Genomic DNA, 20,687 nt, shown 5'->3' with positions numbered 1-20,687 from the left:
CTTATCCTCACTCAGCTTCAAAAATAAACAATGCACATCCACTGACATGCACTTAAGAAACTGCCAATACATTATTTTAAATAAAGTAACTCATCATTCATTTATTCTTCCAACAAGTTTAATACTATGAGGCAGGTCCTGTGTCAGACAACACAGTTCCTGCCCAGTAAACTTTCAGTATAATGCAAAGAGGGACAGAAAATTTTCCCTGAGCTAAGGACTAAGGTATAGAGTGCTATGAAAACATATAGCACAGGGCCAGTTCTGGGTGGTCAGCAAAGCTTTTCTGAAAAATTAGGGTTGGAACTGAGGTGCAAAAGATGAAGAGGCATTAGACTGTCCTAAGCAGTGAGAACAGCAGCAAAGGTTCTGGAGCAGAAGGAATTTTGTCACACTGAAAGAACCATGGCCAGTGTATTTGATACACAGCAAGCAAAGGACAGCATATGAGGCTGAAGAAGGAAATAAGGGATAGACTATGTAGGGCCTTGAGATGTCACACTTTGAGATCCTGGTCACAAAGGAAAGCCACTGCAGCATCTTAATTTAGGGAGTGACATGGTCAAAATTCGGCTGTAAAAGATCCCTCAAGCTGTGTACAGAGCACGGACATCCAGAGTTCGGTAACGAATGGATGTAGGGGTGATGGAAAGAGAGGTGCCATGGAGGATTCAAAGTTTCTGGACTGTACAACTGGAGCATACAAGTGCAATAGGATCAAGATTTGGTAGAATCACATGGGAAGGAAAAAGCTCTGTTGCTGACTAATTTACAGCCCTTCCGAAGGTAAGACACTGGAATCATTAGGAATGTTAAACACCAAGTTTCTTATCAAAGGAATACTGCCATTAAGGAAAACATCTATAGAGTACCTCAGCATGCACACCGTCTGAAGTAAATATGTGAGTAACAGTCATTTCATTCTTCGTCAGTGTTCCAGTTTTATCTGAACAAATCACATTACAGCAGCCTAAAGAATAAATCATTTTGTGTCACCAAGAGAGTCAGGGAGAAATACAAGTTCACACTTGAAAACAAATCAAACTCTGGAAGCCTGTCCTGCTTCTCCGAATGTTGTACAAATCAAACTCGTTATTATTGCTTCATCATAAGGTAGTTTCTGAAATTAAAATTAAAAATTAGATACTGATAAATGTTGACTTTTTCTTATTTACTTACAGTTAAATTTCTACAAAGCTACTCAACAATAGCTTTATATGGTAATTTTATATAATACATTTTCTAGAAAGTTTCAAAGGTACCAAAATAGAACCCATATAATTTTTTTAGTCAGCATTTTAAGGTATTTTGCCTTCCCAATATTAAAATGTAAATCAGAAATTAAATTCAACATTTTTGGATTCTTAAATTTAAAGAAGTTTCAAACCATACGGAAAGTTATCGCAATGTTCATACTGCAAATAAAGTTATAGCAATATTGTGTATTTATTGTTCTTATCAGCAAATTCAACTTAAGTATGACATTTTAGGATCTATAATTATCAATTATCTTCCTTGAGATGTCAAAAGAAAAAAGTTCTATTAATTTTCCCCTAAGGTTTCATTTGTTACATGGATTTTTTTTTTTGTACATGATTTAAGCATTAGAACATTCCATGATGCAGAAAGACTTCTCTCAAAGTCCCCTGTTCTGAGTGATATGCTATGTGATATGATATGATTTTTAATTACCTTTTTGGGTTGTTATAACCATACTCAACATTGCCACAAGCCAAATACCACCATGCAAACCTCTAGGACAAAAAACTGTAAAATCTAAAGATGATTCGCCGTTGATGTAAACAAATACATCACTGCATAAGTATGCTCTTACCACAGACTTACCCAGAGTTTCAACAATAGGCAGTTTTTTCACAATGGCCCTTTTCTTCACCATTCTCATAACACCAAGGGCTAAAGTCACTGTGACCACAATGGGAAGACCTTCAGGAATTGCTGCTACAGCCAAACTGTAACCAATATATACAGAGTATTGAAGTATAAACTAAACAGCACCCACGGCAATAATTTCAGTTGGCTGTTACTTAAAATAGAGGCTAAAAAAATGCAAAATTAATACTGTAAGCACCCAAAAATGGCCTCAAAAGGAAGGGAAAGTTGATTAACATTTACTAGACACTTACTAACTGCCAGGTTAAGCATAGTGGTTAAAGAATACAGATTCTGATGTCAGACTGCCTAAATTTATACACCTAGCTTCACCAATTTTTACCTGTATTATCCTGAGCTATTATTACTCCACCTCTGTAGTTTAGTTTCCTCATCTAAACTAAACAGGTGTTCAGACAAAAATATGTACAGGAATATTAACAGCAGCACCATTCACAATAGCCAAAAGATGGAAACAGCCCAAATGTCCATCAACTGATGAATGGGAAATTGTGGTATAATAATACAATAGAGTATTATTCAGCCATAAAAAGGAATAAAGTACTGATACATGCTACAACATGGATGAACCTTGAAAATGTTATGCTAAGTGAAAGAAACCAGTTACAAAAGGACACACATACTGTGATTCCATTTATACGACATATCAAGAATAAGCAAATCCAGAGAGACAGAAAGCAGTTTAGTGGTTGCCAAGCACTAGGGAGAAGGAATAATGGGGAGTGACTGCTTAAGGGTGATGGAGCTTTCTTTTGGGGTGATGAAAACATTCTGACACTAGAGATAGTTGCACAACATTCTGAAACTATTTATCTCACTGAATTATATACTTTAAAATGGTAAATTTGGGGGGTGGCCTCATGGTGTACTGGTTCACCATGCTCTGCTTTGGCAGGCTGCATTCACAGGTTCAGATCCTGGGTGTGGACCTACACCACTTGTCAGCCATGCTGTGGTGGTGACCCACATACAAAATGAAGGAAGACTGGCACAGATGTTAGCTCAGGGCAAACCTTCCTCACCAAAAAATATAAACTAAATTAAATGGTAAATTTTATAGTATGTGTCTTTTATCACAACAAAAAAATTAATTACTTCACTGTTTCCCTTTGTAAGATAAAAAAATTCAAATTAAATCTCTATTTTTCATCCCATTCCAAGTATTATCTCTTGACTCTACTACAGATAAGGACATAAGCATTCCTATTCTTCATTTGAACACCATTCCCTCTGCTACTTCTACTTCCCAAATTCTGTTACCTACTTTTGCTTTAGCATGTTCTAATTTAATATCATTAGCACCCTGTTCTATAAGCATAATTAACTTTTTCATGCTTTATTCACAGGTTGATTCTAAAAGTTGAAAGCCAACGAATAACATTTATAATACCCCTGGCTAAACAGTATACACTGAAGAGTCAAGAAATACATGCTATCATTAACATTTGCTTCTCTCTTTTGAAATATTCTAAGTTGAAAGAGAATCCTCTTTTCTTATGCTTCCATTAACTGTCACTATATCAGGAAAAATAGGCATCATCATTTACAATCTAAATCCAGTGGACCTTTTCATTATTTTATACTTAAGTCATGTTATAAATAATTTGCAGAGGAATAAAATGGATTGTGAAAAACTTCATTACAAGTTTTCATTTGAATTTTAACCCCAAACTATATTCCTGGATTTGAAGGTATACATATATATATATATATCTATGATGATGATGATGATGACCACAATACATATATGTGAAATGGGTGACATCCTTTAGACGCAATTAACTGCTCATCAATTGTCATGAATGAACCTGTAACAAATTCACCTCATAAATATTGATTTGAAATTTAAAATACATTTAAAACAGGTTATAGGCTTATCAATTCTGGTTCTTCTTTTCATATTTGTTTCTTCAAAGCACAACGCTTCTGAAAATGCTGATGGTTCGTAACTATTTAAAGGAGGATACGCATCTTCTTTGAAACATAACTGCAAAACATTTTCATTTTTAGATTTATAAACACCAATTACAATGGTGAAACCAATGAAGTTTTTCATTTCTATATCATCTATTTCCTTTTAATCACCTTTATATTCATACTGTCCTTTAGCATTTCTCCACTTAAAAATGGTATGAAGTAAATGTTGGTAAACAAGTATCATAAAAGATGAAAGAATACCATCATACAGTCTTTTAGCAAAAAGAGGTGGTCCAGGTTCTTGATGGAAAACATTGCATGATTAATTCCTTGTTATAGAATGACTAACTGGAAGAGAATACCTGTCCTCCTCTTTTTGTCCTTAGAAATAAACTGTTCCTCATTGATGCAGGAGTTCGAGAAAATCTAGAGCATCAGCATCTAAGGATTCCCAGTGTTGAAATTTCACTTATATGATTCAATTTCACCCTCAACTTTAAAGCCTGCAGGGGTTGTCTCTTTTCATTCATCTTCTGGTTTGTCTAATAACTGCAAAAATTCTTCTGTCAATTATTCTTTGCCCTTATGGTGGAAAACAAAAAATTCTGAATTCTCAACTTCGCTGAATGAAAAACAAAAAAAAACTACAAAGAGTGTGTTCTCCAAACTTCTTTTATACCTTCTTAAATAATGATGTAATACTTTGGGCAACATAAGAGAATAGTAATGATTTACTTTATTATTATATCAACATTTTAAGTGGTTCCATCATTCTTCTTTCTTATAGTTTTACTCATTTTTAGCACAATTAAAAATAATTGTTAAAATAATTGTGCTAGAGTAATGAGATAGCAAAATGTTCAAGACATAGGAATAATAAGGTCACTAAAGATCTGATAATGTATTTTATATTTATAAGAGTACAATGGGCCCATATGGTAATTGCAAAATAAAATGAGTTTTATCCTCCTAAAAAAGTTTAAAAATGTTTTGTCCTTTGAAAGACCTTGAAGTAGCAATAAAAGTCATGTGTCGATCTCCACAAATAGTTAACTGCTCAAAAAAATACTCAAAAGCTAAAAATGAGTCCAATAGGTAATACGCCAATGATCAATATCTCAAACTCAAGCTCCATTTAAAACTTATTTTATATTTAACCCAAGGCTTTTTTATACAGATTTAAGCCAAGAGCTTCAAATTGTATTTTTGTCCATTTGAGGAAAAAATATACTCCTTGACAATATCACAAATATCTTTAACTTTTTATTTATCTTACCTATTCCTTTTGATTTTTTTAATCCATTGATTTTTGTTCTAACACTTGAACTATTACTTCCTAGGCCTACCACAGAGCTGTCATCCAGGGTTTCTTTTCCTTAGATGTCTAGGTGAGTCCCACTCCTTCTTACACGACCACACATCATTATCTTCCTTTCTTTTACCCTTGTTTTGCTGGAATTCATAAAAGGATAGGTAAGGGATAAATTTTCTGATTTCCTGCCTATCTATTTGTAACTAACTGGACTGATACTTTGGTGAGGCCTAGATTTATAGACTTACAATCATTTTCCCCCAATACTTTGATAGAACTGCCCCACTATCTTCCAGTGTAATCCAATAATGCTGTGGATGAAGGGTTAATAAAATCCTTTTCCCCTTCTGTATTTAGTTAAATCTCTAGCTCTGTTTCCCTAGTGATCTTATAAGGGTAACGTTGCTTGGCAACACTGCTTATGATAAAGGGATCGCCTGACTGATAAACTGTCTATGGACTGGGAGATTTATAATTATCTTATAGGAAGCCATCGCTTTGGGTTTCCTGAGGGTAGTGACTCATATAACTGGACCAAGTTTCTTGCAGGCACCCTGAAAAGTATGTTTCCAGAGATGGTGGCTCCTGTGGACTAGGAGGCATTTTAACCTAGGGTAGCTCCTGCACTCACAGGGTCATCTCACCTCCTTGTACCTGAGCTGAACTGCTGCATGGACTGCTGCAAGGACTCTCTCAGAAGAGAGACGCCTGAAGTTGCCCTGCTGTGTTCAGGGCACAGGTACCAGATGTGAACGATGAAAGCCTTATGAGCTGAAATGTTTAGTAGAGCCTAAAAAGACTCCGAGGTGGGAACTGCAGTTGCTAATGAGAAGTCTGATAACAGTCTAATTATCCTTCCTTTGTAGATGATCTAACTTGTTTTCTTTTGTTTCACAATGATGTATCTAGGTTGAAGTTTTCTCATCCTGCTTGGCATTCGGAGAATCTTTTCAAACTATAAACATTCATGTCTTGCTTTAGATTGAGAAAGTATTCATGTATCATTTCTTATCTAATTTCTTCTTACCTCTTTCTGAAACTCCTAATTAGGTATAATATTACTGAATACTGAATAATAATAATACTGAATTATTCTGTCACTTTTTTATCTCATTTTCTGTTTTGGACTTTCTACTCTATTTTTTGGGAGACCTCTTTGACTTTATTTTATAGCCCTTAAATTGAATTTGTAATTTCAGCAATCATAATCATAATTTTAAAAACTCATTTTGTTCTGTGATCCTTTTCTACAGCAATCTGTCCATCTATCATGAATGCAGTTTCTTCACAAATCTCTGAAAATACAAAAGCTTTCTGTGTATTTTTTTCTTCAGAATTCAGTATCTGAATTTTTTTTTTTAAAGATTAGCACCTGAGCTAACATCTGTTGCCAATCTTTTTTTTTCGTTCCTCTTCTTCTTCTCCCCAAAGCTCCCCAGTACATAGTTGTACATTCTAGTTGTGAGTGCCTCTGGTTGTGGCACGTGGGACGCCACCTCAGCATGGCCTGATGAACAGTGCCATGTCCGTGCCCAGGATCCAAACTGGGGAAACCCTGGGCCACCAAAGCGGAGCACGCGAACTTGACCACTCAGCCACAGGGCCGGCCCCGCTTTCTGTATATTTTTAGTTTTTCTTCTATTTCTTGAATTTTTCATTTTCCTCTGAGATTGATTATTCAATTTCTATATTGTGGTCTCTTTGATGCTGCCAGTTTTCAGTTTGGCAATCCTTAATTGTCGATTTATATATAAAAATGCAATATTGGATAAATAATACTAGACATCTAGTATGGGTTTTCTCCACTGCCATATATGTAGGTTTTCATTTTCCTAGAGTTCATTTCAATACATGAATTCTGAACCTCTTAAGTAGATTTTATAGTCTTATGTGCTCATATAATATCTCCATAATGGAACACTAACTATGCCTATCAGAGAAATGAGAGGCAAAAGAGACTTCAATTTATAAACACACTATTAGAACTTACCTTACACTAATAGTAAACATTTCCAGGATATCTTTTCCTAGTAACCAGCCAACCAACATGATGATACCTGGAACAGAATCAAATTGCTATTTTTCCCTTTTATATAAAACCAGCTAGGCACAGAACAAATAGAATAGCAAGCTGAGGGCAGCCAAAAAGTCCCTTGATATAAAAGGGAAATTATATCAGATCACGATTACAAGATTTTACAAAAATCCATTAAGCCCGGAGACTAAAGTTAATACTGCTTAAAGTTAATGCTACGTATGCACACATGCACACACAGTTTTAATTTTTGCTGCCATTGCTGCTACCCATTCCTTAAAAAAATAACATCTGAGAGTTCCCAGTTTAAGAAAACATTACCAGTATTTTCATACAATGGGGGGAAAAAGAGAAGGTAGTTTAAGACATATAGGTCTTCTATTTACTATCAGCTTTGCAAAAATAAACTCTGGAACTTCTCCTGACTCCATACCAAGACATTACACATTAAAGTTCATACTGCACTGGTGGGAATGCAAACTGGTGCAGCCACTATGGAAAACAGTATGGAGATTCCTCAAAAAATTAAAAATAGAACTACCATACGATCCAGCCATCCCACTACTGGGTATTTATCCAAAGAGCTTGAAGTCAGCAATCCCAAAAGTCCTATGCACCCCAATGTTTACTGCAGCACTGTTTACAATAGCCAAGACGTGGAAGCAACCTAAGTGTCCAGCAAGAGACGAATGGATAAAGACGATGTGGTACATATGTACAATGGAATACTACTCAGCTGCAAAACAGAACAAAATCATTCCATTTGCAATAACATGCATGGACCTTGAGAGAATTATGTTAAGTGAAATAAGCCAGCGAGAGAAGGATAATCTGTGTATGACTCCACTCATATGAGGAACTTAAAATTATGGACTAAGAACAGTTTAGTGGATACCAGGGGAAAGGTGAGGTGGAGAGTGCGCACAAAGGGTGAAGTGGTACACCTACAACATGACTGACAAACATTAATGTACAACTGAAATTTCACAAGATTGTAACCTATCAATAACTCAATAAAAAAATAAATAAAAAAAATAAAGTTCATACTGCAAACGAAGTAGTTACTTAGGACTTGGCTCAGAGTGCTGTATCTTAGTTAAGACATCTAAACCTACATTAGCATTTAAAAAAATACAACTTCTATGGCATTTAAAAATAAAAAAATCAATTAACATAAACCAAACAACTGATTCCATACTCTCTGCTTTATTTAACCTTTATCTTTGAAAAGATGGAGAGCAATCAGTGCAACACTAATTTTGTGAGGAAAAACTCAGTATCATCAGTTTTAATAAAACAAAGCAACTTCAAGATTGTATTCTCCATCAATAAGGACATGTATAACAAGGTTTTTCTTTATCTTTCTATAACTACAAAATAATGATCCAGATTTCAGCGCTCTAAGATCCCATTCCAAATACCATCCTGACAAAAGAAATTACATCCAGTGAATTATACCAGGGGACTCCTGCATGCTTCTGTAACAGTTTGCTGGAACACAGCCACACCCATTTGTTTGTGTATTGTCTATGGTTGCTTTTGTGCTGATGGCAGAGTTGAGTATTTCCAACAGAGACTGCAAGGACCAAAGGCTAAAATATTTATTATCTGGCCCTTTGCCCAAAAAAAGTGTCTGCTGACCCCTGATTTTGATTTTGACCCTTATCTTATTCTATTTATTATCCTAACAAGAAAAATTATGTTCAATGCATTATTATATGAAAACTAGAATCATAGAGTTGAAACATCTTTTTATCACTAAATTCAAGATGGTTTCATGGTACAGTGTTAATATAAACTGGAAAGATTTAATTGGCTAAATACCCTTCAATTTATCAAATTCATTTATAAATTCTAGAAAATAAATAGTAATAATCAAATGAAGGAAGTTATGAGAACATACACACCAGTTAAAAAGAGAAACAAATACCTTCCTATCTTCTACTTTATGCTTACGATAAAGAGAGACAGAACAAAAGAATTAATATTTAAAGAATTATTTCACTGAATTATTAAAGAAAGAAATAATTATGCGTAGCAGAAATATTGCTTTAAAATCACATTATTGATTTTAAAACATTAAGCTAGCAAGAACAATTAAAATAGCATAACAAAGAATTTGAGAAAAGGGGAAAAGACTCCAAAATTGATGCAAGTGTTTAATGTATGATAAAGATGTCATTTCAACTCAGTGAATAAAGAATAGACTATAGAATTGCCGGTACTAGAATAATTAACCTTTGATTAAAAAGTCATAACTCTACCTTAAGCCTTGTACTAGAATGAATTCTAAATAATATAGTAAAATAAAGTGTCAAAAATAAAAACTAATGTAGTAGAATGATGTTCAAATAAATATAAACATTTTCCCAACATGGAGTTGGAAGAGTCTTTATGAACAGAATAAACAAAGAAAACATAAGTGCAGAGATTGTCAATAGGAAGGGCAAGAGGACGTTTCAGTTACTCACATCTCCCACCTTCCTACCAAGTGTATTATATATCCACCAAAGGCAATTTAAAAATTGAGGGGAAAAAATACTCCTAACTTAAACAAGAGGATTGCTATCCTAATTATACAAAGAGCTGTTACCAATCTAAGAGTCAAGCCATAAGAGAAGGGACAAAAGAAACAGATTGACAGGTCATAAAATAAAACAGAAAGGACCAACACACACACGACAGAGTGTTCAGTTTCTCTAATAATGAATTGTGAAATAAAATAATGAGAAGTCTTTTATTCATCTGTTAAGTTAATGGCAGCAAAGTTGGCAAGGGTGCTGGAAGAGAGACATTTTTGCCTTGCTGATGAAGGGTACTACTTGGCAATATGAAACAAAACACTTTAAAGCATACCAAAAATTTAGAAATTACATGGATTCTCTTTGACTCAATAATTTTAAGAATTTATCCTAAGGAAATGAGGGGTATTTACAGTAAGATACATGCACTGAAGAATCATTTACATAATTAAAACAACTCAAGAAACCCACATAAATGTCTAAAAGAGGCCTGATTTATAAATATATACATATATATTCACACAATGGAATACTATACAAGCTTTAAATTTGTGAGCATCTATTTAACGAGATGTTTATGATAGGATATGTGAAACAAAATAGTAGTCCATAAAACAATACTATCACATTTTGTTGTACAAAGATAAATACTAAGATGTTTACAGAAACCTGTTTGATTACAGGAATTACATGGAGCTCTATTTCATCTTTGTAGAAAAAGACAACGCCTGTGGGTTAGTTTTATAATTTAAAAAAAGTAGTAGTAAGCTAAAAAATAAATAATTATTTAAATCAATAAATAAATTATGTTTGTATCTAACCTCTCCCTTCCCACTCAAAAAAGAAAACCTAAGTAATCATATGACATATACATACTCACTCTTCTCTTACCTATTATACCAAAGGAGTAAAAGGAAAGCTGTTTTCCTAAGAGGTCCATGCTCTTCTGCAGAGGGGTTTTTGGCGCCTTGACAAATTGGAGAAGAGTGTCACCACAATTAGCTAAATGTATATGCTACATGCCAGGGACTCTGCTAAGTGCTTAACATCCCCATGACATACACAATTCTCCCTTCAGATAAATACCGCCCCCCTCACTGAGGAAACTGAGGCTTAGACTTTAGAAAGTCTGTTTATCTGAAAAGGTCCATGTTCCTATGCCTGTCTTTGAGGAGAAATCTATTCTCCCCATCAGCTTCTCCGGGACTTCACTGCCACCAGCTGCCGTCACTTTTCCAATCTTTCTCCTTTCTGTATCCACAAACACGCTTGTAATCTGTCTTTTCATCCTCTTGGCTCCCTGATCCGCTAAATCCCTTCTCTGGTGGTCCCTTCACTGCCAAGCTTCTTGGAATGGTTTTCTACGTGATCATCCTAGAATCTTGGCAGATTACCTGAGAAATCCAGACAACTTGGGGAGAATATGACATTTGTAGAATGCAACTTCTTTTTTATATATAAGAAAGTATTTTAAATGAGAGAACTAATCTTCAATATCCTTAAACAAGGGTATCATCCAGGTTATCTTACTTTGCAATCTTTTTTCCCATTACTCGGAATTGCGTAAACTTGGGAATTTTGGTTGAGGACATGTTCTGAGGTACAAATATACTATTTAGTAATGTCTAAAATTAATATGATAAAGCTAGTTTCTAAAAAGAATAAGCCCTATAAATAATTGACTATACCTTTTTTCTCCTAAAATATTAAACAAATATCAAAAGTTTTCAAATATTAACAATGTCAATTCAAGCCCCCTCTAATTACAGGCTTTCCAATTATGTTTTTAAGCACAGACAACTGAATGATATTCTGAATAAAATATTACTTTCCATAGTACATAAAATAATCCACTAACATTCTCTTTTCTTCTACTTATAACGGAGAATTTCAGATTTGAAACTAAGTACTCACTTCCTCTGCCTGCATCATTTTAAAAACCTCTCCAAATTCAGAATTTTCTCCTGTTCCAATGACAATACCCTAAAGGGAAAAACAGGAAAATATATTTACATTCAAATGGAATCCTCTCTCTCAACCAAAACTACATAAACTCTTCATTAGCTTTCACCAACGCATTGGCCACAGTCAAGATGTCTGACATACACATTCAGAGTTCCCTTAGCAAATTTCCTTTTTGATCTTATTAAAGATCATTAGTATTTACGGCTTAGGTTACAAACCTTGAAAACAAACATTTCATTAAACTTAATACTGACTCAATTCTGAGGCTCATTTTTTGTCTATATTAATATTTCTGAAATTTGAATCTGTGTTATACTCAATAGAAACATTTAATGTAGTTTATTTTCCTCCTTCAAATGCTACTGAATGCTGCCTTTTATATTTGGGGAATATTAGAATCCAGAAAAAAAAATCTGAAATCAATTAGTAGGTGAATGAAATGTAGGCAGAATATTATAGCCAGTATGCTATCAACTGAATTAAAGTTTTATTTAACCAGTTATGAACATATCCACGAGCCACTGTTTCTATCCAAAACAAGAACAGGTAGTGAGGACTATGCTGTTAAAGGATCCATTATCGGGTAAATGGGAGAACTACGGACATATTATACCTCAGGGACACAGCTTCCCCTCAGACTCACAAATACCCGCCAAGGGTTAGGCTCAATTATGTCACTTCTTTGTCATATATTTTGAAAAGATCCACTTAAATTAGCAAAAAAGAACCGAGAAAATGGTTGAAAACAAAGGAACTGTTATTTTCAAAACAAGAAAAAAACTACCTTTGCTTTGCCACATCTGACCAGTGTTCCCATGAAGGCAATGTTACTTCTTGATGCAAGATCTCCATTAGTTGCAGCCGGCTGAGGAGCCGTCACTTTAGAACAAGGTGTTGTCTCTCCTGTCAAACTGGACTCATCAATGGAAAGATCCACAGCCTTGGAGGACATAAAGCATTCCATTAAGTTCAAGTGTGAAGACTCTGTGCTGACGTTTAGTGTCTAAAGAGTCTGTAAATGTCACTTCTCCCTCAAATATCCCCTATTAATTACTCAAATCTTTTATCACATCCACTACTCTAAGACAGAAGACAGGAATAAGGACAACAATATTTAAAAATGAAGTCAACAAAATCTGACATGCAGAGTAGAGTGCTAAACCATTAAAGAAGATTAGCCTAAATTTCAAAACACAACTAGGAAAAAGACGACACTAGACGAGACAATCATTATCTGGCGAAAACTCAACTCTCACAACAAATTATTTTTTCCTAATTTTGCCATGACCTAAAGTTCTGAAAATGTGTTTGGCAGATTAAAACCAACCATAAAAGAAAGAGAAATATAAACAATAAAAGGTACTGAAAAAGAAATCACTTCATCATTTTGGGCTCAATTTTCATGAAATTTTTCTTGCTACACATCCCTACATTTCCCAAATGTATGTTAAGCAAGAATCAAAAATGTATATAAATGTTTCCATGCAGATCATGACTATCATACTTTCTTTCAGCTCTGCAACAGAGTTCAACTCCGACGGTTTCACTCCTAACACAATTTAGTCACCTGCCCAAGCATGAAAAAAAAAATCATCATTTTACATGTGGAAAACACTGTAAATGTAATCTGGCTCTGTTTCTGAAAGTATGGCCCACAGAACAATAGTTTCAAGGATGTTAAGAGGCATTGTGTGTAACGTGATAGATAGATGATTCACACACACACACACACACACACACACACATATACATGGAAAGGGTACTATGGTAAAGTAAGTCTTGGAAATACTGAGTTAAGAGTTAAACAGTTTCCCCTACTGCAGTGCTTCTCAAAACTTTCAATATACTAGTGTGAATCACCTCAACAAGAGTACAGATACAGCAGGGGTTGTTAAAGTGTGGTCCCAGCAGGACTAGCAGAACTAATATCACCTCAACCACCTCAGAACTTGTTAGAAATTCACTGCCCTACCTCAAACAAGGAGGTAGGGAGGATAAACTGAAGAGATTGTATTTACAAGTCCTCCAGGTGATTCTGATGTATACTTAAGTTTGAGAATCAATGGAACAGTGCTTTCCAAACTTCTTTGATCCACTTTATTCCAGAAGCTCTTATCCAAGAGTCTTTAGGACACCCTTTGGGAAACTAGCACTAGTTCATGTTTTTACTCACTTTACAGATTCACTTACCCAACAAACATTTACTGACTACCTTAACTATGTACCAGGCACTGGGCTAGATCCTGGAAAGGAAACAAGATAAGGAAAATGAAGCTAGAGCAGGTAACGCTATTATACGCAGAGCTGGAGTTCTGACTATGCCTCTTGACTGACAGGTCATGTCTAAACTTTAAACCTTGTTTTTCTTTTTTTTCGTTGCGGGGGGTGGAGGGGAAAGGGAAAAGTAATAAATGTCATCTTGTGAAATGATTCATTTTTTATGAGCATAAATACTTTTAAAAAATCTCAGAAAATTATTAAAAATTGATTCATGGATTCTTTCTCCCCATCTACTCAATAAAACTATGTTTTAATTTGACCAATACCATTGATTCATTCACTTAAGTATTTATTAATTCTTATAATGTGACAGGTCCAGTTCTACATCACACAAAGTAGGAATCAGCAGTAAACAAAACAAAGTTCCTGCCCTCAGCTATTATTCCAATGGGAAAGTAATTTGGAAAATAAAAAAATAAAGAAGAGTATATAATATAATGCCTGGTGGTGGGGAGAAAAGGCATGATAAGGATGGAGAGTGACATTTTAGGTAGAAGAGAGAACATCTCTCAAACGTAGATGTCCCTTTTGCAAAGCCCTGATTGACCTGAGGACCCCAAGGCTGGACCATAATTAGGGAGAAAGGATTCCAGGGAAAGGGAGCAAAAAGTACAAAGCCCATAGGGGCAGGAACCTGCGTGGCAAGTTCCTGTGTTAGGCAGCCACATAATCTTGCAAATATAACTAAGAGTTTATAAGATTAGGGGCCGGCCCGGTAGTGCAGCATTTAAGTTCACACGTTCCACTTAGGCGGCCCAAGGTTCGCTGGTTCAGATCCAGGGTGCGTTCATGGCACTGCTTATCAAGCCATGCTGTGGCAGGCATCCCACGTATAAAGTAGAGGAAGACGGGCACAGATGTTAGCTCAGGGTCAGACTTCCTTAGCAAAAAGAGGAGGATTGGCAGCAGATGTTAGCTCAGGGCTAATCTTCCTCAAAAGAAAAAAAAGGAGTTTATAACATTAGATCATAAAGCTTAAAAATGTTCAGAACGAAGGGGGTTGGGCTGGTGGTGTAGTGGTTAAGTTCGCATGCTCTGCTTCAGTGGCCTGGGGTTTGCAGGTTTGGTCCTGGGTGCAGACCTAGCACTGCTCATCGAGCCAAACTGTGGTGGCACCCCACATAAAACAGAGGAAGACTGGCACAGACGTTAGCTCAGGACTAATCTTCCTCAAGCAAAACAAGAGGAAGATTGACAACGGATGTTAGCTCACTGTGAATCTTCCTCACCAAAAAACAAAAACAAAAACAGGCTTATAAAAAATATTTCTTAAAACACAGATCAACAGTCCTTTACTTTTTAAAAGGCTTCCCATTTCATATAATTTGTATACAAAGACAAGCCAGGTAAATGTGAGTTCATTACCTCAACTCAACTACAAGTTAAAAAAAAAAAATCTGCCATATTCAAAAGCAATAGAATTTCTCAATATTCAAGGAATATTATTTATTTGACTTTTCTTTCCAAATTAATCTTAGGACTATATAATTTTTCACACTAACACATTTATTACCAAGGTAAGAAAAAAAGTTAGGTCTTTTTTCAAAGATGATATTACTACTAAAACTAATCAGGTGACATTTCACTGTGCACTATCTGTTAGGCACTATGCTACATACCTATGCTAAGTTATCTACTGACAACTACTTAGCCACTAACAACTCCAATGAGGCAAGTACTATCACTATTAGCCCTATTTTACAGATAGTTTGAAAGGTTATGTAGGGGCCAGCCCCATGGCCGAGTGGTTAAGTTCGTGCATTCTGCTTCAGCGGCCTGAGGTTTCACTGGTTCAGATCCTGGGTGCAGACATGGCACTGCTCGTCAGGCTATGCTGAGGCTGCATCCCAGATAGCACAACCAGAGGCAGTCACATCTAGAATATACAACTATGTACTCTGGGTTTTGGGGAGAAGAAGATAAAAAAAAAGATTGGCAACAGATGTTAGCTCAGATGTCAATCTTTAAAAGATTTTTTTTTAATTTAAAAAAAAAGAAAGGTTATGTAACTCACCCAACATCAACATCACTTAGATAGTAAGCTATGGAGGTGACCCAACACTGACTAACTCCTGATTCCTCTTAATAATTTAGAGGATCAATTTGCAAATTATTTCTCCTCCCCAATTTTGTAACTACTTCTAGGAGAAGACAATAAGCAAAGATATATTTAAAATTTATATATTGTTCTGAATCAAAAAGTCAACAGAAAGGTTTTTTTTAATCTAGTAAGCTCTTCGTTACAAAAACCAGAACTGCATGTAATCTTCTGAGCTCTTAATTAGAAAAGAGACCTGCTGATATTTAAAAGCAAACAAAAACTTGTATACATCTACAGAACTCTTCTCTGAGAAGGGTGAAATTTACGTTTTCCCATTGCAGACTTTTTACTTTGAATGTCAACCTTAAACACAGATAAACACTAACATTAGCTGGTTGTCTATAGGGATAAGGAGTAAAAAAATAATCTTTATTTTAATTTTTTTTTTTGAGGAAGATTAGCCCTGAGCTAATTACTGACACTCCTCCTCTTTTTGCTGAGGAAGCCTGGCCCTGAGCTAACATCTGTGCCCATCTTCCTCTACTTTATATGCGGGATGCCTACCACAGCATGGCATGCCAAGCGGTGCCATGTCCGCACGCAGGATCCAAACCAGCAAACCCGGGGCCTCTGAGAGGCGGAACGTGCAAACTTAACTGCTGCGCCATGGGGCCGGCCCCTAATCTGACTTTTTAAAAACAGAGGAAAAGCATAGATTTATTGACTCACTCAGTGACCCAGCTATTCAGTGTCAGCCTTAGCAGTACAAGAACCATGTAAGAGAGTAAGAATTTTTGTTCAAATCAGGTCTTTCTATAAAAAAGAGGCACATATTTTCAGCACCAACAGCCATCAGCCTTGTCTACCATACAAACTGATGCAGAAGAAAAAGTCTTTGGACCCTTGTCCTTTTGTTCTATGTAGTTATATATTCGTAAAACTCAAATTATCAAAAGTATGTTATCGATGAAGTATGTCTAAATCATACAATGAAGCAAACTGCATAGATCTCAACTGCCTGTTGAGCAAGAATATTTTCTAAGTTACAAGTGATTTTCTCTGAATGGTGACTGCAAGAGTTTTCCCAGGAAGCAGTTTTGAGAAAGTGAGAAGAAGGAAGGCATTTCTAAGACAGGTGGTGTCTAATAAATTAGGCAAACCTACTACAGTTTAACAAAGTCACAATTTAATTCATCTGAGAACAAAGATATTAGAGTCATTTATCCACTGCAACCATGAGAGACAGAAAGGTAGGATAAAATGAAGTCAAAGAATCAGCCAGCTCCATGCCTTCGAGCCAAAAGTTTAAATATTAAACCTTCAGAAAAAGCTATTACTCTACAGGGAAACTGATTCTCTTTCTCTTCATTCTTCCTCAGGCACTCTAGCGAAGGTGTAAAATAAGACACAACACAGTTCAAAAATCAGAATATAAATAAGAATCCAGATGCATACATTATCCACAATCTGAATATTTAACACCTACAGAATAAAAATGGTTGAAAAAATTCACAGGATTATTCCTATAAAACATTAGGCAGAAAAAAAGTAAATGCCAAAGTCAAAAAGGTTTCCTGAAAAGCACAAGTGACTGCTTAAAAAAATTACAGCTAATATGGAACTGGCAGCTACAAAAAAGTTCTCAGACTAAAGAGCAGCTTGGGGGCTGGCCCAGTGGCACAGCGGTTAAGTGCGCACGTTCTGCTTTGGCGGCCCAGGGTTCTCCGGTTCGGATCCCAGGTGCAGACACGGCACCGCTTGCCAAGCCATGCTGTTGTAGGCGTCCCACATATAAAGTACAGGAAGATGGGCACAGATGTTAGCTCAGGGCCAGTCTTCCTCAGAAAAAACAGGAGGATTGGCAACAGTTAGCTCAGGGCTAATCTTCCTCAAAAAAAAAAAAAAAGAGCAGCTTGGTATACTGTATGATGTTATGTTAAGTCAATCACCTGTCTAGTCTCAAATTAAAAGCATTTCAGAAATGGATTTCTTTCCCCAGAAAGGAATCTTCAAAAATATTTATCTGCAGCTGCCTGAGCAGGATAAAATTTCTTACTTCTGCTCTCAAAAATTAAGATTCCTCTTATGGTTTACTCAAATGAAGGAAAATGTAATTGAGAATTCTTCATGAGCTCTACCTTATTAAAAATCAAAGCCCAACCAACGAAGTGTTATAAACTACTGAAAAGGCTACATGCAATGCCTTTTCCCCCATGGTAAATGCTTGCATGAATTTTTAACTTTCTGACTCAAGTGCACAGATTCAACTTGATCAAGCTGCCAATAATTTAAGGGCCAGGATTTGGTTAACGATGATTTCCACTGTATTTCACTATGACTGTTCAAAGAAACCACATTTCAAAAATGGATCCTACTTTTGCAACAGTCCTTTCCTACCAATACGAACGAAAATCTTAAAACAAGGACACTAAGTATCACTTCTAACCTGCCTATATTGTCTTTTTAAATTCAGGTGACTTAGTGAGAAAAAGTAGTTCTTTCTCTTCAGCATTTTAAACATGAATAGCATTCCTCAGCTCACACTGCTTTTTAACCAGGGAACTATAAAAATCAGACAACAAACACTAAACAGATTCAAGCTTATACAATCTAAGAGAACAAACACTCCCAATGCTCTAAATATGGAGGGGTTTTCTGAACTGTATAATGATAAAACTATTACAGAAATATACATCCTTTCCAAAGTCAAACACGAGTAATTACATCAAACAGTTTTTAGTGAATAGGAATGTTTTTAAATTCCACAAATATACCATACATCGTCTTCAACATTCTAATCAACTTCTTTCAAAAGCCAATTTAAAATCTCTACATCCTAAAACGTTTGTAAATTGCTTTTTACAAGTCTGTACATAAGTTTAATAATTCAGACACTTTTAAACGTGAAGTTTCAGTAATGACTCATAGTAAGAGGGGGAACAACATACTATAAATCAATTACCAGAAAAATACATTGAAGTCAATATAAAAACTTGCAACTCACAAGTGACATCAGTGTCATGGCAGAATGAGCTTTCCCAGTAATCTCTCCCCTCCACCATACAATGAAAAAGATATTCATACTCCAACAGAAGACATAAAAACACAACAGAAAAAACGTCATGAGCCCCACGAAGCCATACAACGCAGGGCAGAGAGGCTGGAGCCCCCCTCAGAGGAGGAACAGGGTAAGAGAAAAGTTTGCTCCCTCACCAAAAGACTAGAATCTGGGACTGCGGGCAGCCTCCAAGAGGGAAGGAACAGGGGAGGGGACATCCGTTCACAGGAACATCAAAGGTCCCTGAGGGCCGCTGCAGCCTAGGTGAAAGCCCCTACCAAGGTGAAAGTTAACATGGGGGTGACATCATCAAGTCAACACCCCAGGAGAGCAGGTATCGAGGGCAGAGCAAGAAAACCCCAAGAGCATGCAGAAGAAAGTGGCCCCCCCCGCCCACCACCTCCCCCCCACAGCACTGGCTCCAGTGCCTGGGATCCCAGTGGAATACAGAGTGCTCAGAATATGCAGTTCTTGACCCCCATCCAGTGGCAACAGGTGGTAAGTGTGACCAAAAATACCATGATGCGCAATAACAGAGCCACGCCCTCAAGTAGTATCAAGAATTATATTAAATCTCTAGACCAGAGAAAAAAATGACAAGTACCCAGAAGTCACTCCTGATGACACAGACATACATAATCTAAATGACAGAGAATTCAAAATAGCTATCATCAGAAAAGTCAACAAGGGGCCAGCCCTGTGGTACAGCAGTTAAGTTAGCATGTTCTGCTTCGGGTTCTTCAGTTCAGATTCTGGGTGCAGACCTACACACCACTTGTCAAGCTATGCTATGGCAGGCGTCTGACATATATATAAAGTAGAGGAAGATGGATACAGATGTTAGTTCAAGGCCAGTCTTCTCCAGTAAAAAGAGGAGGATTGGCAGCAGATGTTAGCTCAGGGCTAATCTTCCTCAGAAAAAAGTGAAAATAAAAAAAATAGAAAATAAAAAAAAATTCAACAAGTTGAAAGAGAATATACAGAAACAATTCAACGAGTTCAGGAGCTACTTCACAAAAGAGATTGAAACTATAAAGAAGAACCAATCAGAAATACTGTAGATGAAAGACACAATGTTGGAGATAAAACAAAATATGGATTCTCTAAATGCTGCAGCAGACACCATAGAGGGGTGTATCACCATAACTGAAGACAGACATGTTAAAATGCTCCAGATAGAGGAGGAGAGACAACTAAGACTAAAAAGAAACAAAGAAATTGTCTGAGAAATATCTGACAATTAGGAAATGCAACGTAAGAATTATAGGTATTCAAGAGAGAGAAGAGAAGGAGAAAGGAGCAGAAAGCTTGTTCAAAGAAATAATAGCAGAGAACTTCCCAAACTCAGGGAAGGAGATGGAAGTCCATGTGGAAAAGGTTACCAATTCTCCTAAATATGTGAATGTAAAAAGACCTACTGCAAGGCCTACAGTAGTGAAACTGGCAAAAGCGAATGACAAAGAAAAAAATACTAAGGGCAGCAAGGCAGAAGAAAATAACCTACAAAGGAACTCCTAGCAGGCTTTTAGCAAATTCCTCTGCAGAAACCTTACAGGCTAGGAGAGACTGGAATGACATACTCAAATCTTTGAAGGACAAAAACTTTCAGCCAAGAATACTCTACCCAGCAAAAATATCCTTCAGAT

The 20,687-nt window shown here is 36.2% G+C and overlaps 1 protein-coding gene across 1 annotated transcript in view; it reads right to left on the bottom strand.

Moving 5' to 3' along the window:
- ATP2C1 (ATPase secretory pathway Ca2+ transporting 1) overlaps positions 1 to 20,687 on the bottom strand; it is a 132,210-nt gene that overhangs the window by 30,981 nt on the left and 80,542 nt on the right. Inside the window, exons 8-13 of the mRNA XM_046678137.1 lie at positions 12,447 to 12,602; positions 11,612 to 11,680; positions 10,589 to 10,664; positions 7,131 to 7,197; positions 1,846 to 1,970; positions 873 to 970 (exon numbers count right to left, since the gene is read on the bottom strand). Coding sequence (XP_046534093.1) covers positions 873 to 970; positions 1,846 to 1,970; positions 7,131 to 7,197; positions 10,589 to 10,664; positions 11,612 to 11,680; positions 12,447 to 12,602 — 591 coding nt within the window. The remainder of the gene's footprint in view (positions 1 to 872; positions 971 to 1,845; positions 1,971 to 7,130; positions 7,198 to 10,588; positions 10,665 to 11,611; positions 11,681 to 12,446; positions 12,603 to 20,687) is intronic.

The sequence above is a fragment of the Equus quagga genome, chromosome 1, assembly GCF_021613505.1.
Source record: "Equus quagga isolate Etosha38 chromosome 1, UCLA_HA_Equagga_1.0, whole genome shotgun sequence".
In the NCBI taxonomy this organism is placed as follows: Eukaryota; Metazoa; Chordata; class Mammalia; order Perissodactyla; family Equidae; genus Equus; species Equus quagga.
This window is presented reverse-complemented; position numbering and strand designations above follow the sequence as displayed.